General features: G+C 40.3%; 2 protein-coding genes across 5 annotated transcripts in view; one reads left to right on the top strand and one right to left on the bottom strand.

Moving 5' to 3' along the window:
• Positions 1-1,515: 1,515 nt before the first annotated feature.
• Positions 1,516-4,725, top strand: LOC124409917 (spermidine synthase). Its single transcript, XM_046887877.1, has 6 exons — positions 1,516-1,745; positions 2,197-2,335; positions 2,539-2,659; positions 2,743-2,989; positions 3,613-3,842; positions 4,191-4,725. Exons 2-6 carry the CDS (start codon positions 2,205-2,207, stop codon positions 4,344-4,346), a joined length of 885 nt encoding a protein of 294 aa, XP_046743833.1. The 5' UTR covers positions 1,516-1,745; positions 2,197-2,204; the 3' UTR covers positions 4,347-4,725.
• A 2,168-nt stretch (positions 4,726-6,893) lies between these two features.
• LOC124409916 (talin-1) overlaps positions 6,894-20,166 on the bottom strand; it is a 34,454-nt gene continuing 21,181 nt past the window's right edge. For 3 of the 4 annotated variants that reach the window (XM_046887874.1, XM_046887875.1, XM_046887873.1), the window contains 10 exons: positions 19,647-20,150; positions 19,442-19,533; positions 18,528-18,616; positions 17,388-17,846; positions 16,282-17,302; positions 15,324-16,116; positions 13,015-14,917; positions 12,057-12,803; positions 8,524-9,165; positions 6,894-8,234 (listed from right to left, as the gene is read on the bottom strand). In XM_046887874.1, coding sequence (XP_046743830.1) covers positions 7,395-8,234; positions 8,524-9,165; positions 12,057-12,803; positions 13,015-14,917; positions 15,324-16,116; positions 16,282-17,302; positions 17,388-17,846; positions 18,528-18,616; positions 19,442-19,533; positions 19,647-20,150 — 7,090 coding nt within the window. In that variant the 3' untranslated portion in view covers positions 6,894-7,394. Of the gene's footprint in view, positions 8,235-8,523; positions 9,166-9,668; positions 10,607-12,056; positions 12,804-13,014; positions 14,918-15,323; positions 16,117-16,281; positions 17,303-17,387; positions 17,847-18,527; positions 18,617-19,441; positions 19,534-19,646; positions 20,151-20,166 lie in introns of those variants that run through there. The other variant, XM_046887876.1, reaches the window with a different exon arrangement.

Here is a 20,166-nt window from a genome sequence, read left to right as displayed (position 1 = left end):
TGTCACGCCGCTGATAAAAGGCTCACTTCCGCCACGGAAGTTTCTGGGCTGTGTATACGACACTTTGACAACACTGAAATATCGTGATACAGGGCTGACTTTCCAGCGAGAGCGATTCTGCACATTTTGTCCACAGCCAGTTACAAGTTTTTTCTAAATCTAAATAAAGTGGCGAGATTCGAAACTCTTTTTGTCGCAACAGACGCGCCGGGTCAATTTGTATATACTTTTTCAAAATGATTCACACTACAGCTTGACACAAAGTATGTTATTCTTTTCCTCATCGTTAAGTAGTATTATGCTTGCCAAAATTATTCAACTTTATTAGTGCTGTACGATTTAACTGAGCTAGCCGACCAAGACACGTAACTTAGCTAATTAGCTGATTATAGCTGATTAAAACAATTAGCCGGCCAGAATAGTTAACCGCTCAACCAGCCAAACCGCCCAATAATAGCTGATAATCTAATTCAACCGGCGAAATCTCAAAATGAAGAAAATTAACAAACAAATGAATTTTTCACCTTCTGGATTCGATCTTACAACTCAAATAAGTTTTATTATATTCACTTCACAGAATTATTGTCATTCAATAATAGTCAGTAAATATTAATTAGCTGAGCGAAAAAATGAAAATGAACGCTAATCAAATCGTGATATTTCTTCGTATTAATTTTTCAAAGTAATTATACTTAGTAAACTCAACATATTTTTGATGAATTTAATACATAGGTATTATTTCCCAACTGTAGTTGGAACATTATTCAGTAATATTGAAATTAGATACGCTTATAAAAACTTCTCTAATTGCAAGTGAAAAACGTTGACTTATTTGGTATTTTGGTTCAAAGTTCAAATACAAAATGTGAAAAATTCATTTTCTGGTGGATTTTCTGCTTTTTCAGCAGAAAATCAGAAACATCTATTTTTCACATCCTCAGTCGGAATCGTCTATAACATCCAGACGCATGCGACCTATAAGGGTTGAAAATTTTACAGAATATTTACACGACGTACTGGAACTCAAATCAATTTGAGTCTCAGTACGGCTTGTGCATATTCTGTAGAATTTTTAACCCCCCGTCTTATGCGTCTGAATTTTACAACCGATTTCCGTGTTTCGGCGTGAAAAATAGACGTTCCTAATATTCTCAGAACTCAGAAAAGAAGAATTGATATGATATCAGATATCAAGAAAAAGTGCAATTAGTTTGGTGTGTTCTGATGTCCATGCTAGCGTTTACTGCCTGCCGGGTGACCTATCGTGAGCGTCAGTGATTCTCAACCTCAGGCCGCGCATGGCCGCTAGATCCGACCGCCAGTTTCAGTGGTATGTTAACTATTTTGGCCGCAACCTATCAAAATCAATGGGCATATAAATAGGGAACCCACAGTTCAAGTATCGTTCATATCGGAGCAACCTTTTGAACTTAAGATCTGTTTGCTATCGAAAATTATTCAACGAACACGCTTAATTATCTATACGGTTATTCATTGGTTTATCAATTCTTGCAATGTAAAACTTGATGACTAGTCAAGACCGCGTGAGAGAAGGACTGATAATTGCTTAATACATCACGTATATACATATCGGTATGCCGCATATGTATAGATATCAATACGTAGTTGTCAACTGTAATACTGTTTCTAGCCATTCGTATTCCTTAGTCCGTGGCAGAGAACCGCCAAGTGCCTCTTCAAAGTCAAACTACTCAAACAGCAGGTTTCGGATATTATATTGCGAAGTAAGTTAATTCTCTGTATATTACTACACTCAAGTTATAAATATTTCGCAGAACTTCAATTGTGTTAATTGTCTAACGCTAATATTATAATGTACACGTACATAGTTAAGATAAACGTGAAGATTTTTTGGGGAACGACTCAGCCATTGAGTTCAACCAGCTGGTCTATTTTACTGGCTAGATTGCACGTTTTGTAGCTATGGACACTGATTAGAAGTTCCATAAAAAAGAGAAAATATGTTACTAACCCGTACGTAATTTACCTACTAAATCTGCAGCTCTAACAATACTTATCGTTAAATGGTAGTTAACGGTAGTTTTCCGCACCTTATAATTTGTAAATTTTACTAAAATATACTTATCAAAATTTTTAATAGAAAAATCTATGCTCTAAGCCACTTATATCGGGTGTATAAACTAACACTTGGCTTGATTTTCATATCGATAACAGGTAATAATATGGATGTGCAAAAAAAGGGGTGGTTCAGCGAAGTTCACGACCTTTGGCCAGGAATCGCATTGTCCTTAGAAATAAACAATGTCCTGTACAAACGAAGATCCAAATACCAAGACATCTTGGTAGTTGACACGTGAGTTTCCGATCAAAAGGCTGTAGTGACAAATTTAGTTACTCGTAAGATTATGGCCGTACGCGGCTATACATCACACCCTTAACTCAATGACAATGCCCAATTATATTATAGACTATACCTATTACAGAACCATTGAATTTTCAATAGAGTACATTGATTGTTCGGTATACTTTGACATTATTATGGTATCTATTCAATAGAAAGGCTCATGGCAAGATGTTGGTTCTGGACGGAGTCATCCAGTGCACGGAAAGAGACGAATTTTCGTACCAGGAAGGCATCGCGTTTCTGCCACTTTGCTCGCACCCAAATCCGGAGAACGTGAGTGTAACGACTCTGGGTGATGTTGCAGGCAAATTTCTGTAGAGGAGAAATTTTTAAACGCAGCTTTTTCCTTCGTCCAGGTTTTGATAATAGGCGGAGGCGACGGCGGCGTAGCTCGCGAGGTGGCCAAGCATCCTGGTGTCAAACGGATAACGCAGGTCGAGATCGACGAGCATGTCCTGGAAGCAGCGAGGTTGCATTTACCCTTCATGAGCGTCGGGCTGAGCGATCCGAAAGTCGATCTGCAGGTCGGCGACGGGTTTCAGTACATGAGAAACCACAGCGACGAGTTCGATGTCATCATCACCGATAGCTGCGATCCCGTGGGTCAGCGATTACCGCCCTTCATAATTGACCTCCCGCGCTATGCGCGGAGGCAGATAAACTTACACGAATGAGATACTCTTTCCTTTGAGCCTTTCAGAAAGTGACCCAATAACGTGAGACGGTATTGATTAGCTAAGAGCAAAATTATTTAAGAAAATCTGGACTTGTCAAAGATTTTTTGACTCGTTTTTTGACCATTTCCACCCCAAGATTTTGGTTTTATTTGGTCAATTTTTAGTGTTTTTGGCCAATATTTCTGTAGGTGTTTGTCGTAGGTCAAATCTGTGGCTATATTCTTGTTGACTGGTCAACTTTGAACTAGGAAACCAATTTCCAGTCACTCGGTACAAAAAACACCTGCGTAATCAAAAATATCAAAATTGAAATAAGAAATGCGAAAAAAAACGAAAAACGGCTCTGGCTTAGCCAATAAATTTTTGCGGAACATAATATTTTGGTTTTTGACTGTTCTCTAGTTGGGTAACATGCCGATAAGAAATCAGCCAAATCGAAAGGGGTTGGCCAACAGTTCCGGTTTTCCCGAAATAATTTTGCTCTAACTGTTGCGAGATCTGAAATGCATACACCTATAATTTTCATACCAGTTTTAAATTTTTATTCAGGACCCGCGACGTGCCTTTTCGAAGAGTCGTACTTCCAACTAATGAGGACGGCTCTGAGACCCGGAGGAATAGTTTGCAGCCAGTCGGGAACGGCTTGGGCTAACCTGGATCACGTGACTCAAACGTTGAATCGATGTCGATCCGTGTTTCCGGTCGCATCTTACTGCATCGTCAGTGTCCCAACTTATCCTACAGGACAAATTGGATTCGTCCTGGGCAGCCTAAATCCAGTGGGTTTACTTTTTCCCATAATTTTTAGCGCGTGACTGCATCATGCAGCGTGAAAGAAAATTATGCACACTCGTAGACATTCCTCATATGCAGCTAGTCAATGAACACAAATGATAAATTAGACGGTCGTACAATGACATAGAAAACATTCCTGTGGTAGTAATCAGCTTGTTAACGCACGATGAATGTTAATCAATAACGATTATAGATCATAACGGATAAACTGCTGGAGCATGCTGCAATTGTAAGGAATTTCATCGAGGAAAATTGCATCGGTTGAAAAATTTCGTTCTCAATTCCTCGCAATGAATACGCGTAAAATAAAGCTTTTCTACTTTATCTTTCAGAGCACGGATTTCAGGGAACCGGTACGAGAATTCAGCGAAAAAGAACTGGACGATATGAAAATACGATATTACAGCGGCGATGTTCACCGTGCGGCTTTTGTACTGCCGAGATTCGTCGCCAAAGAACTATTAATCGATAACAAAAATGTTTCCTAAAATGAAATACTGTTGCGTTATCGAATGCTATTTTTTATGAAAATTTTTGGTCTACGTGTAAAACGCAACTGTCCCGAATTGTATTTAATTTATGAATGTGAAATATATTCGTTGTCAGTAGTTTTCGTAGTTACTTTATTTTTCTTCTTTGAACTCATTAGATGATCATTAGTGTAAATTATATATTTAATGTTAGAGTGTCTTAATATTGTTTAGCTTAATGTATAAATAAATACAATATTCTTAATGGCGATTAATTGTGATAACATTCCTGGACGATAATATAACGCATTTGTATATATTTGTAATAAATCTTGTGCGGTTGTATCGAAGAAAAAGAAAGTAAAATAACAACTATCAAATTACAGCCTAGATTCTGGATTGCCGGGAAAAAATTCTCACGAGTGTATCACAACAATTGGTAAGACGCCAGGCATAAGCACTAAATAGATCTTGCATATGATAATAACTGACGATTTACGTCATTTTTACTTTGTATGGTTATGACCTTCATCATCTCTTGTCAACATTTATACTGTTGCAATTTTTAAAATCATTTGACATCAACAATGGACCTAATTTCGGCTGTTTCATTCTTTCTCAAATCTCCTTTTATTTTTCCTCGTGTATTACTAGCCATTAAATTTGTCCTTAAAATATATTTTCAATATATATATATTCTTTTCATCATAGTAAAACACTTAATTTTTGGTATGGTTAGACTTAGACGTAACAAGGGTTATCTTACAATGTATACATATACTACATGTATTGGTGTATATTGAATTAAACATATCTGAACCGTCGTATATTTTAAAGAAAAATAGAAGAAAAAATCAAAGGATTAGATAAAGTTGATGGAGTAAAAGAGAACCAAGAAAAAGAAACAGGAAGTGATAGAGAAAAAAAGAATTGACAAACTCAGAGACTAAAATTAAAAATTCAAATAAATCATGTTAACATTGGCTAGTCAGTGGATCGAGTATCGACCGGATCTGAGCCAAAAAATTAATATAATTAAATGATATGTTACTTCTCTTGTTAATTCAGCTTAAAATTAACATAAATGCTTATTCGTAAATAAATTGTCGAAAGCAATATTATACTCAAGGGTCAATAATAATAATAATAGAAATATTAATAATAAAGGATAGTCGTATTTGCTGAGAATTTTTTCTTCTTTTTCTCGAGCGTGTCACGCTCTTGTATATATATATATATATAATATATTAAAATCAAAACAAAATCCTAGCTCCAAATTAGTAATACGCAATACATATGTATAGATATTTATATATATTATTGAATGGGATGTAATTAAATCAATTGAATTTTCGACGGTTATCAGTTGAAGGAATCTAATATTCCTCAAAGGCATTTGAAATACAGCACATGTTTTTCATCTAAGGACACTTTTCTACTTGGCCGCATATTTACTGTTCATTTGTTACAATGAGAAAATCGTAAGGAATTCAATTTTTCATTTTATAATTTGACATTATCATTTTTTTTTTCCAACAGTATTAAACTCTATATTCTATGAAAACAAAAACCCAATATATTTTGCTAAACTAATCGTGTTAAAAGTTTTTACATATTTAAATAAAATACACGAATCAGCTGATAGTAAGCTGTGAAATAATTTTTTTTTTCTTTCATTCCTTTACGTCTAATAAGAACGAATCGCAACAGATTATTCTGGGCAATTAGAAATTCCCTATTAGCGATACCCTGAATGCTCCGAATACGTTGCGACTGTACAAAAATATAGATAAATATTTCTACGCGGCGTTAAAAACAGTTACTATCGTTATTAAAAGCAACAGTGAAAGAAAACGAGAACTGATCATAAGCAGAAAAAAGTGAGTTGTAAGTGAAATTTATAACAAGTTCGAAAAATTTCTCGGTTCTAGAAGCATTGTAAATATTATTCAAAAACAGGATAAAAACTAATTCAAGATTTTAATCAATGCGTCAATATTATATGTAAGGTAATGTGATTATTTAGTGCATCAAAGCAATAATTAAATATCATAAAAGCACTACGTGCATTAATCAAAAGACAAACATATTGAATTGAGAAGGAGTTGGATAAATTTTTATAAATGTAAAAAAGCGAGATTTAAGCAGTCTCCTGCCTGAAGTATTGATGTTTTTTTTTTTTTTGTTTTGTTTTTGTAATTGCACTCGCGTCACAAGACAACTTCGGGAAATCGTCAAATCTTGATAAAATTGAGTATACATACATACCTACATACATACATGCATATATACATATATACAATACGTATATGTATATATATATATATGTATATATATCACAAATAAGGGTGAAAAAAATAATTTCACACCCCACAAAACGGGTTAAAATTTGCCGATTGATTACAGGTCTGAATCCGATTGATTACTCGTACGCAAATTATATACAAGAGAATAAAATCTCAAAAACGGATGGGATAAATTTCATCAAATTCAAACTGTGCAAATTTACGAATAGAACCTCGCGGTAACGAAATTTTCACCGGTCTAACTACAGACACAGTTTGCACTTTTCCTGATCATCATTTCGCAGAGATATGGTATTTAGCGCAAAAATATCTTCGAAATCATCCGTCACCATATTTGTTACGAAATCATAATATTGAATATCGTAAATGGGAATAAACTATCGCGTGTAAGATCTACGCATATTGTATAGGGTATAAAATTTTCAATTAAAACATTAACATTCCGTCTAAACAGCATTGGCGAATAGCGTACGTCATTATGAGTTTTTTTTCTTTTTCTTCTTTCATTTTGTAAATTTTTTTTCTTCTCTATTCTCTGCGAGAGACAATATTAATAATAATAATAATAATAATAATAATAGTTACAATGATAATAACAACAATAACAGTTATAAAATTAGGCTAGATTTTGATTTTGTCAAAAGAGAGACGTTAAAAACGGAAAAAAAAAAGAAAAAAAAAAATTACAGTAATAATTTGTCCCCCATAATTAGAGATCGCGATAATCTGTCGATCGCGAATCATCACCGATTACCAAAGTTTAATTTTCAAACCTCAATACCTGTTGCGTAAAAGTTTTCTTGACATGAACGGAAGTGCTGCTCTCCGTAAGTTTTTTGTGACTTATATATTCGGTAGTAGGTTGAAGCTGATCCAGAGTACTGGTCATCATTTGTATAGGAGATCGCGACTGATTCGGTTCATAAGACCTAGTCTCGTATCTTGTTGTGTAACTTTCGTATCCGCTCTGGTCAGCATCGGTCTCAGCGTCATCGGAAGTATCAGTTTTACTTTTGTATTTTGCCTGACGAATGGCAGTGAGCCTGCCTCGGGCTTCTTCGAGCTCTCGCTCGATTCTCAGCACCTCAGATCTCGCGTTTATCTCCTGTGCAATGCCTCCGACCATCTTCCTGTTCAAAACTAGAGACCTGTCCTCCTCCTGCTGAATCGCCTGCTGCGCTGCTCTGACAAGATTGTCCGTGGCTCTCTTCACGGCGTTTCCAGCCGCCTGCAGTCTCTTCGTACTCTCGCTGTCTGGGTCAGCTTTCACCTTACAAGCTACCAGCAGCTGTGCCGTGCTACTCGCCACCTGCTTGGCGCTGGATATCAGTTTCTCTTCCGAACTGACCCCTTGGACCAAGGCGTTAGCCGATTCCACCAGACTATGCGTTGCCGCTGCTACCAAACGGGCAGCGGATATCAAACCCTCGGACCACTGACCGTCATCCGAACTCGTCAATGGTGTTCGCGACACTTTTCCAGTCGCTATAAGCTCCCGCTGAGCCGCGCTGGCCGCTTTTATGAGTGCCGACGTGGCTGCTGCAATAGATTTCGCAGCCTCGAGTATCATCTCGTCGAAGTTCATGTCTTCGCTAGCTTCCTGCGAAAACGAAGAGAAAACGAGGGTAACGTTACACTGTCATTAATGACTGGTAATTTCCAATGAGATAATATATTATACAGGTAATTACTGACTGTTTTACCTCCTTCCAGCAGAATGTGCTCGACCACAGTAATAATATGTTTGATTCCTGGTCGATTATTGGAAAAACAACCAAGAATATCAAACATATCTAACAGTAGCCGGCTCTCGAATCTTCTTCAGTTGTTCGTGATCCCACAAAAGATAATGCAGACTTATTATTAACCAAAAAAGATTAATTGTTTACCTGTATGCTTCGCCTCGGTCTGAGACTAGCCAGTTTCTTAGCAGCAGCGTCGATGCTGGCAGCTGCTCCAAGCAATTCATTTTCAGCAATGACTGTCGGGTCATCAGGATCGACCCAGTCGTTTCCTTTGAGGAGTTCAGCGACAGTGACAAGCTCGGTAACAGACTGAGCAATTTTCCTTGATATAGGAGGAAGAACGTGTTTGGCGTCGCTGGGACGGGTAGATATTTGCAATATGGCCTGGAGTAGCTCTCTGTAATTCATAGCAACGTCGTGTCCGGCATTCAGAGTTCGGTCTCTGAGTTCAGCAGTCTCCGCACAGTTGTGGGCGGCGTTTTTGCATATCAAAAGCATGTCGCTGATAGATTTTCGTCCCATGTTAGCCGCTGCTATGATGTCATCCTGTTTGCAACTGTTGCCTGCCGCTACTGCCTTCGCCGTCGAAATTGTTATGTTCTTGGTACATCTGACAAGGTCCTCCGGAGTCACGGTCGATTTCAGCTGGATTTCTGTAGTGTTTAGAGAACGTATTTCTTGGCCGATTGCTTCGATCGTCGACTCCAGGGCTCGTGTACCGCGTGTGTGCTCGTCTTCAACTGCTTTCACTGTTTTCAGCAGAGACGTAACGTTGGTTACCATCACCTGGAAAGAATTAGTGCCAAGTTAGATTTTACAGGAACTTTTGCAATTACAGATCCTCTTTCCACTATTAGCACGTCGAACTTAAGATGCTGTTAGTACTCGACGACAGAAAAACGTTAGTGATAACAACGTTATGCTGCGATGGGATAAAACTTTTCCAAAAGGCATTCATCAAATTTGTGAATTCTTTGAATATTAGTAGGATAATAGCCTGTAAGAAAAAAAATTAATATACATATATGTATACATATATATACACATAAACAATACAGTCGCTGATGTTGTTACTGCACTACAAAAGAGAAAATAACAGTGTTAGTTGAATCTTACAAATAAAATGATAAAAAAATAGAATATAAACCGAACACTTCCACAACCAGCTACGATTCGATTTTTGTCATCTGCAATTGTAGGAAACATGTACATTTCTTATATAATTGCAAATTGTTTATGCCAACTAATTTCGAAGCCTGTACATGATTGTTATTACAGTAACAAGTTTGATTTACACGTGTTTTTAAATGATTGCTTTCAAACTTGATGCTACATTTGTTATTAAGTTAATGTTTCAACTACGATATATGCTTGATTATGCTCTTTTTACCGTTAGTACACATTATGATTGTAGTACGTACCTATTTTTTTTTTTTTTTATACCCGTAGAAAGTTTGCGTTTTCGTTAATGCGTAATATGGAGATTCATTATTATCATATTCTTCCTTTTGTGAATATAATAGCTCACGAATTTTATTCAAACGTTACAACAAAGACAGAATAAATATATGTCGACAAAGTACAAAACAAAGGAAATCTGTAGTAGCAGGTGAACAAGACAAATTAACAATATAAAAATAAATGTCGGTTTGTACGAAAACTGTGTATGCGTATTACTATATTTTCGGAAAGTTACGTGTGAATGTTGTGTCAAGAAATAAAGAATGAAATGTTGGACGTACAACATTTGTTAGAACCTTGTAATGTGAAATATGAATGAGGCTTTCTACATCAAATGAAGCTGGATTCGCGAAGTTTGAACCTTGTTTAGGCATACCTACGAACATCTCGATCAGTAATCGATTTTTTGTATCAACATACAGCATCAGAGCTTGCGTCCGAATATCTTACAGTGGATAATGGAGTATACAGAACATGAATCCTGTTTGCAGATAAATTGATCATAGGCTAAGAATAATAATGAGCGAACAAGCAATTTCTTTCAAATACATAATAATACTATGAAGCCGGATAATAATATCGTTTGATCGATCGATTTATGGAGCTACATAAGCAGCAAGAGGTCCGAGGTCCGCCGAGCGGGTTGATTGCTCTCGGATACGGAGAGTAGACGAATCAACTCTTCTTCCTGGTCTGATATAAACCACTCTGATTCCGAGCCACCAACGTCGCCGTTAAACTGCTGCTGCAGCTGTTGCGCTAACACCTATTCATGCCCCCAGAGACCAAATATCGTCAATAAGAATCTTATTAGAGTCCACCTTCATATTTGAGGGTTAAAAATTAAACAAACTCTGTCGTCTTTTTTCTTAGAGATCATTGAATCATATAATCTTGACCAAAAGAGCAGTAAAACTTTATCTTTACAAAAATATTGTAAACGACAGGATTCAAGTACATGCAATTTTGTTTGAGATAGTAAAATCAAGATTTTAAATTCAGAAATTGAATAGTTTTAACGGAAACACTACTGAGGACAAAACGTTTACTTGTTTTCTTATAATCCGATGAACAGATTATGCCAACAAAATAGATCTGCAGTTTAGTTTGCATTCAAAAATCGCTAAACCACAACTACATAGAGATAATATCCACACACATAGGAAAAAAAAACCGTTAAACGAAACATAATAGCAATAACAAAAAGAGAAAAATAAGAAAAAAAAAGAAAAGAAATTGCCAATTGAGTGAGAGTGTAAACAAGGTAAATAATAATAAATAAATAGAAAACGATATTTCATGAGAAACATAAGGTGGACTTTAATATTAGATACTGACAATATTTAGCCAACTATACGCATACACACACGGATAATATACATACGTGTAATATATGTATATCTCGCTGCCGCCACTCGAATGCATGGGGATTTGTGACACGATTGAATAGTTACATATACTATAAGAATCAAGTATGAAAACTGTTTAGTAAGCTGCTTTATGTCGTTGTCGATACGTACCATGTGAAATTAGTGAGCAAAAAATCAGATTGCAACCCAATGTACAAATATTATTTCATTAAAGTCCACCCAAGTAGAGAGAAATAGAAATAACAAGAAACAAAAATTAAAAGAAAAAAAACATTGAGAACAGTATATTAAGACCAAAAAGATGCTTATTAGAGTTAGTCAAACGTTGTTAATAGAAAATTAATAGTACTCTTTTTAGCCTGCTGCGTATGTACAGAATATATGTGGAAATTTCCGCAAATGATTCGAAACCAAGAATGATGATGATGAGGTGAGTGATTTCTCAATCATAACGGCCAGTAAACGAATGAACGAATTTTGTACATATATTGTTTTCTTTTTGCAGGCATGGATTAATACGACGATATTAATAAGCGACTGAACTGTGGTTTCAGTTATTGCTTGTTACAGATTAATTACCGTGATGAGAAGTACACTGTGTAGTTAATAAATAATACAAAGCATAAGTAATAATTCTTTTTCTGTAATCATTATCGAACGAAAATATAACCACAAATTGTTTAAACCAGTATGTGAGAATGAATTTGATCAACTAATTGCGCTACTAAAATCTGCTGCAAGATGCTTGTCTCTGCAGGAAAATCGAACAAACTTCTAAAGTTGCAATTACGTATATCGTCAGTCTGAGGGTATGGTGGAAAAAAATGAAGTGATTTTGTTTCTCACCTTTGCGGAATCTTTAAGATGCGCCATGCTCGGATCGTTAATCGGTTTACCGCTGGCCGTTTTAGTGGCTTGAATCAGATCACCGAGAGCGGAAGCAACATCCTTGACAGCATTGATCAGCATGACTTGAGCCTCGGGATTGTGGCTCCCCAAACTAGCAGCTCCGTACTTGACAACCTCAGCAAGTTGTACAATAGTCGAGACCGCGTTTTGGGCAGCAACAGCGAGCTGCTCCTGAGATGAAGCAGCTCCAGCGACAAGAGTCTTTGTATCTTCGACGAGAGCCTTGGCAGTTTTGAGAATATTTTCTCTGTGATCGGCGAAAATGTCGCCCTCGTTCTCGGCATGAAGGGTTCCAGCCGTGGCGAACATTATGGTCGTGTCCAGGTCACCAATTATACCAGAAACCGTGCTTGCGGCGTTGATGCATGCCTGGGTGCCTCGCGATCCTGCCTGGAGGGCCGCAAGGACCTGGGATACTTTCTCCGACACGTTTTTACTCTGTTCAGAGACCTCTCGCTGTGTAAACGTATCTCCAGAAGCCATCTGGCACGTTCCCGCAGCTTTTACCATGTCCGCGCAAGCTTGACCCAACTCCTGGACTCCAATTCTGAGGCGAGAAGACACGTCCGCGTTTGTCGTTGCCGCTGAAGCACCCGATGCGTCCCGAGATAACTGGGTGTACTTGTGAGATATGTCTACCGCTAACGGACCCAGGCGTGATACGTCGACGCTAGACTTTGACGACTGTTTTTAGGAAGAGAAAGCACGTTTTTTAGAATTCGGAATGTATTTTACAGCTATTTTAAGTAATTATTTTGTCGATTCCAATAACAACGGCAGTTGGTTGACAATTTTGATAACGATTTCAGACCTTCCGCCGACGTTGGGATTAATAAGGATATGATTCATGAATGGGATTCATTTGAATAAAAAATTAATACAAGCAATTACTCACCATTTCCTGTGCCAATCGCGCAATTTCCTTAGCAGCCTCGACCATCCGAGTCTGATAGTCAACGTATGAATCGACAGTGTCAACGGTAGACATCCTGTGATCTTCTAGCCTGACCATGGCTCGAGAGATAGTGTCGATGAGTCCAGTGACGATGCCGTTTGATGTTGAAATTGTTTCTAGGGTATTTTGCAGCTCCCTGAGGGCATCCTTGGTCGATTCGACGTTCTCGTCGACCTCAGAATGGATGTTAACGGCCTTCGGATTGCCGCCGGATTCTTTTACGACATAAATCAACTGCAGCGTGGACTCCGCGACAGTTTTAGTCTGGTCCAAAAGCACCATTTGCTGCTTCGAGTGAACCATGTTCGACGCGGCACCGACGGCTCCAGTGACAAGCGGCTCCGAGTATAGAGCGATCTGGCTGACCGCGTGACCAACGTGTTCGGCTCCGTACTTTGCGGCAGATCTGAGCGGTTCGAGTTTTTCACGAAGTTCGTTAGCGCTGCTTTCCATCTGGTCGGTGAATCCCTGCACGGTGTTTTCCTTGCGCGGTACAAGAGCCTGAGAAACCGCGCTGAGAGAAGCGGCGTCAAGTTCGCGAATGCGGGCAGAAAGCGTCTCAATCGCAGCGTCGCACTCCTTTTGTCCGGGCGCTTTGTCTCTGATCGAGGCTACAAGCGACTTGATCGAATCACTGACGTTCTTGCTGTGATTAGCGAGCAGCTGCCAAGTCGGTGGATCCTTGGGACTGACCGCAAGGCTCTTAGCAGCCTGAACCATAGCGCAGGAACCGTCGATGATAGATTTTCCAGCGCTGGTAATCGGCTCTTGAGCGGCGCGTGCGGCGACCGATATCTTCGCGGGTTGACTAGCAAATTCCGGCGATGAAGCGAAGCTGCAGAGACTGTCGACCGCCTCTAGGAGCGGTTTCGTGGCCTCGGAGCACCTTTCGCGATTAGCTTCCGAGCAGACCTGGTCCAGAGCTTTGATCTCCTTAACCAGACTTCCAGTAGAGTTAGCGACGTCCTTCGCGGACTGAACGAAGTGCCTTTTGGCGACCGGGTTGCTGGTTTTGCTCGAGGCGACGCGACACGCATTGCAAAGTGCGCTCGTGTGCTTTGCGATCATCGTCGCAGCGTGAAGCACCTGCTGAGAAGAGCTCGTCGGATTCGCAAGGCTCTGGCAGCCCGTGTGTATGGCCTGAGCCGCCCTGAAGAACTGTGCCTGATCAACGAGTCCAGGTTTTCCAGCGACCGAAGTCGGGTCGCTGACACCGGCCAAATAAGCGGCCTGAGCGGCGGCCTCAACGAGGCCGCAAATCGATGATGAAACGCCCCTGACGGCGACGGAGAATTGTTCGTGTTCGGATTTCTTCGCGTGATTAGCAATGCCAGTCATTCCCTCGCCAAGACTCTTGCTCTTCTCCATGACAGTGTCGAGGCACTCGAAGTACGAAACATCAGATATAGGATCGCTGGGATTATCGAGGAGCGGACGCATCGACTGGATGTTTCTTATCGCGCTGTCGCACTCGTTCTGACCTGGTGCAGCTGAGGTGCAAACGTCGACGAGATAGTTTATGGAGTCTGTCACCGCTCTCGCGGCCGCGGCAAGCTGATTCTTCGCGTTCGGCGCACCCGGATCCGCCGCGACAGATTTCGCCGTTACCAAAAGCTTGCTTGACGTCATGCTGACATTTTTCAGCGACACAACCATTTTCCCGCGTGTCTCGGTCGTAGTTTGACCAGCCATTTCCATGCTGACACCTAATAGTTCGCCAAAGGCGTTAGTAAACTCCTTAGAAGTGCTCGCCAGTTGAACTGGTGAACGTACAGAAGAAACTACGTTCGACGATGCATCGTTCAGATCCGCGGCAGCGGTGTTCAAGTTTTGCTGAAGTTGCCTGTAATTAATGTAATAAGCCTTGTTTCAGCTTCTAAGTGGAAAAAAAAATCGTAAACACGAAGTGCTTGAACAAGTTTAGGTACTTTTAAAATCTGCAATTTCCTAACTTTTTCAAGTATTCCAGAAAATATACGACTTTGCAAATAATATGCCATTTAATAATAACTCATTTTCAAAAAATCACAATACTTTTAATATCGTCCAATAGCTAACTTGCTTCTATTCTATCTATTTGCTAACAGCAGTCTATAGTTCTTGGTAGAAAAACATACTATCATTTCTTGTAAGGAGACTAGATTACAATTTAATTTACAAAATGACTTGACTTTTCCCGATTTCTCATATTTTTTCTCTGCATACCAATACTGAATTCATGGAAAAAAAACTGAAGAGATTTTACTCACCCGTAGCTCTTGTTAGTTTGCGGGAATTCGTTCATGTTCAGAACCTGGCTCATATCGTCGATGCTGCGTATGGCATCGTCGACATCTCTTTGCCCAGGAAGACAGGAGACGCATTTATTCAACGACTGTGAAACATCCTTGGCGACAGCCGCAAGATTACCGACGTTGTCAGGGTTGTCGGGATTGTTGAGCGCCCTTCTAGCCTCCTTGACCAGGTGCAAAGATCTGAGTATAATGTCGTCGGCAGTGGTCAGTACCTTCTTCTGCGTCTCAGGTTGGTTCGAGGTTGCTGCGACACCGCGTACAGCGTTCGTTAGCTCCTTGAGGGCGCTCGCTGTTTCCCTCGCTGCGCTACCGGTGTAATTTTCATTGCCCTGTTTAGCAGCTGACAAAAGTTGCGCCATTGCGACACCAACGTTCTTTGACGAGGCGCCGAGTTGCAGTGCTGTGGACTCCGCTGTTTCCCCAGGCAGAGGTCTGAGCCTAGCCGCTTCGACTGCTTGGTAGAATTCATAAAGCTCATCCTTCAGGCTGTTTATCAATTCTTCAGCAGCGTCCAATTCCAATCCGCCACAAGCCTCTCGCGCACGAGTCACCGCTGATCTTAAATCAGACAGCGTTGATCCCAACTGCTGGGAACTGGTATTCAACTGCATTGCGGACGCCTGATCTGAGACTGTCGGAACCACGGCTCTGGCAGCTTTTACAACACTAGAACCTGGCTGCAGGAACTGTTCCGCAGCATTGATCAGGTCCAGTTGAGCACTTGAGTTGTCAGGCTGTGCCAGCGTTCCTTTTGATTAAGAAAAGAGAGTAAGTATTCGTTAGAATAGCACTAAGGTAGAACAGTAATTAGGTATATCGATTCACAGACTCGACAAAATTTCAACAATCTTTCAAATTTTGCTTCTACCAAAATACGAAATACGTGGATTTTGTCGAAAATTTTGACAAATACCTTTAACCCCAGCGACGAGATTCGGAACTTGGTGAGCCATGGCACGGCACTCGGCGATGAGTTCCTCCTGACTGGCAGCATTGGTGTTGTGTTTACCAGCGCCAGAAGCTGCAGAAATACACTGCGTGGCATTGGCAGCAGCGAGTTTGGCGCAAGATTCGAGTCTGGTGATTAATTTCCGTCGAAGCGCCGGTGTGGCAGCAGCCGTAGTCGCAGCTCTGAGTTCCTCGGCAGCCTGTCGTAATTGGTCCTGCATTCTGGCGTCGTGCGGACTGCTTGCACACTGCCTGGCAGCCTCAACCATCTTTGCCGTAGCATCCGCGAGAATTTTCGCAGCAGCCAAAAGTCTCCGTTGCTGATCACCATCTGGTTGATTTTCGGCTTCGCCCTTTATGCTGTGAATAAGTTGAGCGGTCGCCTGACCGACGACCTTTGCCTGGCGAACCATTTCCCCAGCGTCTCCAGTGCTTGCGAAGAGTTTATCGGTGGCTACAAATATTGTCTCCACTGCTCCCTCCTGCACGCTTTCCTTCGCTTTTTCGCCTCTCGTCGCCGATTGAATGCGATTCAAAAGATCGTTCAGAGTTCTGCTGACCTCGCCTGCGGCGGTGCTAAGCTCTCTGAGTAAAACTTCGTCATTGCAAGTCTCGTTGCAAACTTCTACCAAGCCTTCAACCGCCTTTGTAACTTCTCGGACAGCGTTCATCAGCTGCGCTTGGCAGGCCGGTGAGTGGAGAGTCGGTGCCACAACCTTGGCGCATGCGACTAGCTGCGAAGTGGCCAAAGCGCACTGCGTGGCAGCTGATATGACTCTGTTCTGAGTAGTCGAGTCCTCGCAAGTCGCAGCTATGTTCTTCGCCTTGAGGACCAAAGCAGCTGTGGTGTTAGCCACGGCCTTTGCCAGTGCCAGCAGCATGTCTTGCAATTCGCGATTCGATTCATCCTCCTCGCCGATCGTCGTTAGAACTTGATGCGAAGCTTCGCCGACGCGAGAAGCAGCGTTGAGAAGATTTTGCCTTGGCTGTAGAGAAAAGTAGTTGAGAATTTGTTTAATCATTTTTTAACCTCGATCCTAAAAAAATACCACTTTCAAATTGTAGTCTCACCTCTTTAGTTTCCGGCTCCGTAGCCTTGAGCAGATCTGAGAAGGCAACGCAAAGTTTTCTCGCAGCGTCGAGAAGCCTGTCACCGGATGAATCGTCCTCCATAAGAGCGGCGATCATTCTCACACCCTTTGTCATCTCGGGTAAATTACTGGCAATAGTTGTTATCGCAGCGCCGACAGCAGTGTGATCCACGTCATCAGCAGGACCAGATGTCAGGGTGACGACCTGCGCGGTTGCGGCGTTCATGGCAGCAATTTGAGAGCCTACGCTCTGCTTGTGAGTGTCCATAGTCTGTTCGATCCATTTTAGAGACGCAGGGTCTGTACCGAGCTCAGGAAGTTGGGCCTTTGATGAGAGTTCGCTCTCCGCCGTTTGGATCACCTGGTGACTCGCCGTTATCGTCGACAACAAGGCACGCTGCGGCTCAGACAATACGGACGTAACTTTTGTTTGCTGTACCTTTAAAATGATGAATCAATACAAATTTATCATTAGAAGCGTGGTGGAGGAAATTTTGTACAGTTGGAAGTTGATTTTATTTCGCCTTTTTTTTTACAAGTTGCAAATAGTTTGCTAATTGAAAAAGAATAATGGATTTGCATTGCGGTAGATTTGAATTGCAGTAGATTTAGATTGTCGACAAGATTTTCTCGATATTCGAAAACGTTTCGAGTGATAGCAACAGTGAAAATAGCGGGGACTGATTGTGCAATGTGCCTGTGTAGTTGAATCATGATCTCATCGGTAGAACACAACGAATGGATATTTAATCGTTTTGTACCTACTCTGTGTCCGCAATAGAAGACGTCTAGCATGAAAATAAATTTTATCATCTATTATTAGTTGGACATCAATTTTTATTTGATTTTTAATTTTTCTTCTCTTCCTTTTTCGTCATTACTTAATAATATTGGTATTTCTTTTTGCCTTTTTTTGAAACAACTTTACCCTTGCTGGTTGATGCGAAAAATTTAGTATCAACAAATAATGCTATAACATCATTTTGACGATGGACACAATTTTAAACCATTGGGATACAAAGTCTGCAATAGAATCGGATTTAAATGTTGGTACATTACTATTGGTGCACAAATTGCGTCCATCGCCAATATGACCGTAACGCTTATTTGATATTCTTACCATTGAAGGAGCATGACCAGGTATGGCCTGTCCGCTGACAGTTGAATACTGGGCAGCACCCATATGACCGGTTCCATACGATTGAGCTCCTACAAATTTTTCCATGCATTCTATCCTATATATTTTGTCGTTTAGAATACATATTTACATATAGAACAGGGAAACATTGGTTCAATCGATTCGAGGACGAAGAAAAAAACTTCCGCTTTCCTGCTGAGAGAGAAACTAGAAAAACTTTTTTTCTATACATTTTTTTACATTTAAATTTATGTTTACTCACGATAATATATTTTGAATAGAATCGACGAAAGAAATCATAAGCATTCGATTGTGTGGGCAAAAGAACAAACGTCACTATTTACAGAAATAATTTTCACAATGATACAAGGTGAAAAGTGAAACGTATAGTTTGCAGGTAACAGGTGATTAAACTTTCTTCGCGTGCGTACTACATTCACGTACTAATATGCAACTTATCAGCAGTTGAAAATAATATATGGCGTGATGATAATTTGTACATATAACGACACATAAAATTTAGCGGGTCGAAATTTTTTCTGTACAAAATTACAAAGTCAATTCCTAGTTTCCGTATTTTATAAATTATCTTTCATTCTTCTGTTCTTTTTTTTCCCCGTCGAGCAAAGAGATTAATAAAGTTTACTACGTCATAACATGGTAAAATTCATAGTTACCTTCAGAATGTTTAAATATAGACATGGGTATCAAAGCAAAAAACGCGGAGCAATAGTTGATACTAAGCTTTATACCATTTAAGAAATATAAACATGTATTTTAATACTCTGTGCAAAAAAATAAACTAAAAGAAAACTTCACGGGACTGATGAACCGCATTTTTTGAATGACTTGCTGAGAGGATAGTTCTGTAATGCACGGATAGAAAAAGAACTCACCATCTCCGCCAACTCTTATGACGACAGGCAAAGCTACAGATTCGATATTGCCTTTTCCCTTGTTGCTAGTTTCGTGCTGCATGATCGTACCTCTATCGAAATAAGGGAAAGAAGTTATTTTTATACATAAATAATAAAAGAATACAGAAATTACAGAATGAAGACTGATTGATTCAAAGAAATATGAAAACACGTTAGTACTAACTTCAGAGGTAAAACATTGTCTTCAACCATGGTGGAGCCTTCGTCGCCTTCGATACCAAAGTGGTCCTTGGCCTTCTGCTTTTTCAGTATGATGTCGATGTAGCCAGCAATGAGTTGGAGTATTTGCTCCGCCTCAGTGGTCTGCACGCTGTAATATTGGTCCGAATAATCACCAAAGTCAAGAGTGAAGGTGTTGGGTGAAGCCCCCCAGCGTCGCACGGTGGTAAGAGGCCAGGTTTTCAATATCTCTTTAGTTTTTTCGTCTAATCGCAGAACGGAGTCCTTGGTGACGCCGAGAAGTCGTGGAACGAGTTTGTTCTTCCCTTTCATTTTTTCCTTGACGAGGAAAAACGTCACACCGTAAGTGCTCAGCGATCTGGCGGTTTTGGTGTACAGCACTTTGGCGTCAAGCTCCGACAATCCTGCGTGCTTTTTGTGTTCTGCGAATACCTTCTTCTCTATTCCCTTCACCTTCAAATAAGACTGAGGCAGAAACTCCTTGAGGCTAGTGAAACAGACAG

This window comes from Diprion similis, chromosome 8 (genome assembly GCF_021155765.1).
Source record: "Diprion similis isolate iyDipSimi1 chromosome 8, iyDipSimi1.1, whole genome shotgun sequence".
Classification (NCBI taxonomy): domain Eukaryota; kingdom Metazoa; phylum Arthropoda; class Insecta; order Hymenoptera; family Diprionidae; genus Diprion; species Diprion similis.
This window is presented reverse-complemented; position numbering and strand designations above follow the sequence as displayed.

What these genes read in the sequence shown, in the direction of transcription:
- LOC124409917 (XM_046887877.1), top strand. Translation starts at nt 2,205, where the DNA reads ATGGATGTGCAAAAAAAGGGGTGGTTCAGCGAAGTTCACGACCTTTGG. An exon ending in CGCACCCAAATCCGGAGAAC is followed by an intron (nt 2,660 to 2,742) that starts GTGAGTGTAACG and finishes TCCTTCGTCCAG; the next exon opens with GTTTTGATAATAGGCGGAGG. An exon ending in TCCTGGGCAGCCTAAATCCA is followed by an intron (nt 3,843 to 4,190) that starts GTGGGTTTACTT and finishes TTTATCTTTCAG; the next exon opens with AGCACGGATTTCAGGGAACC.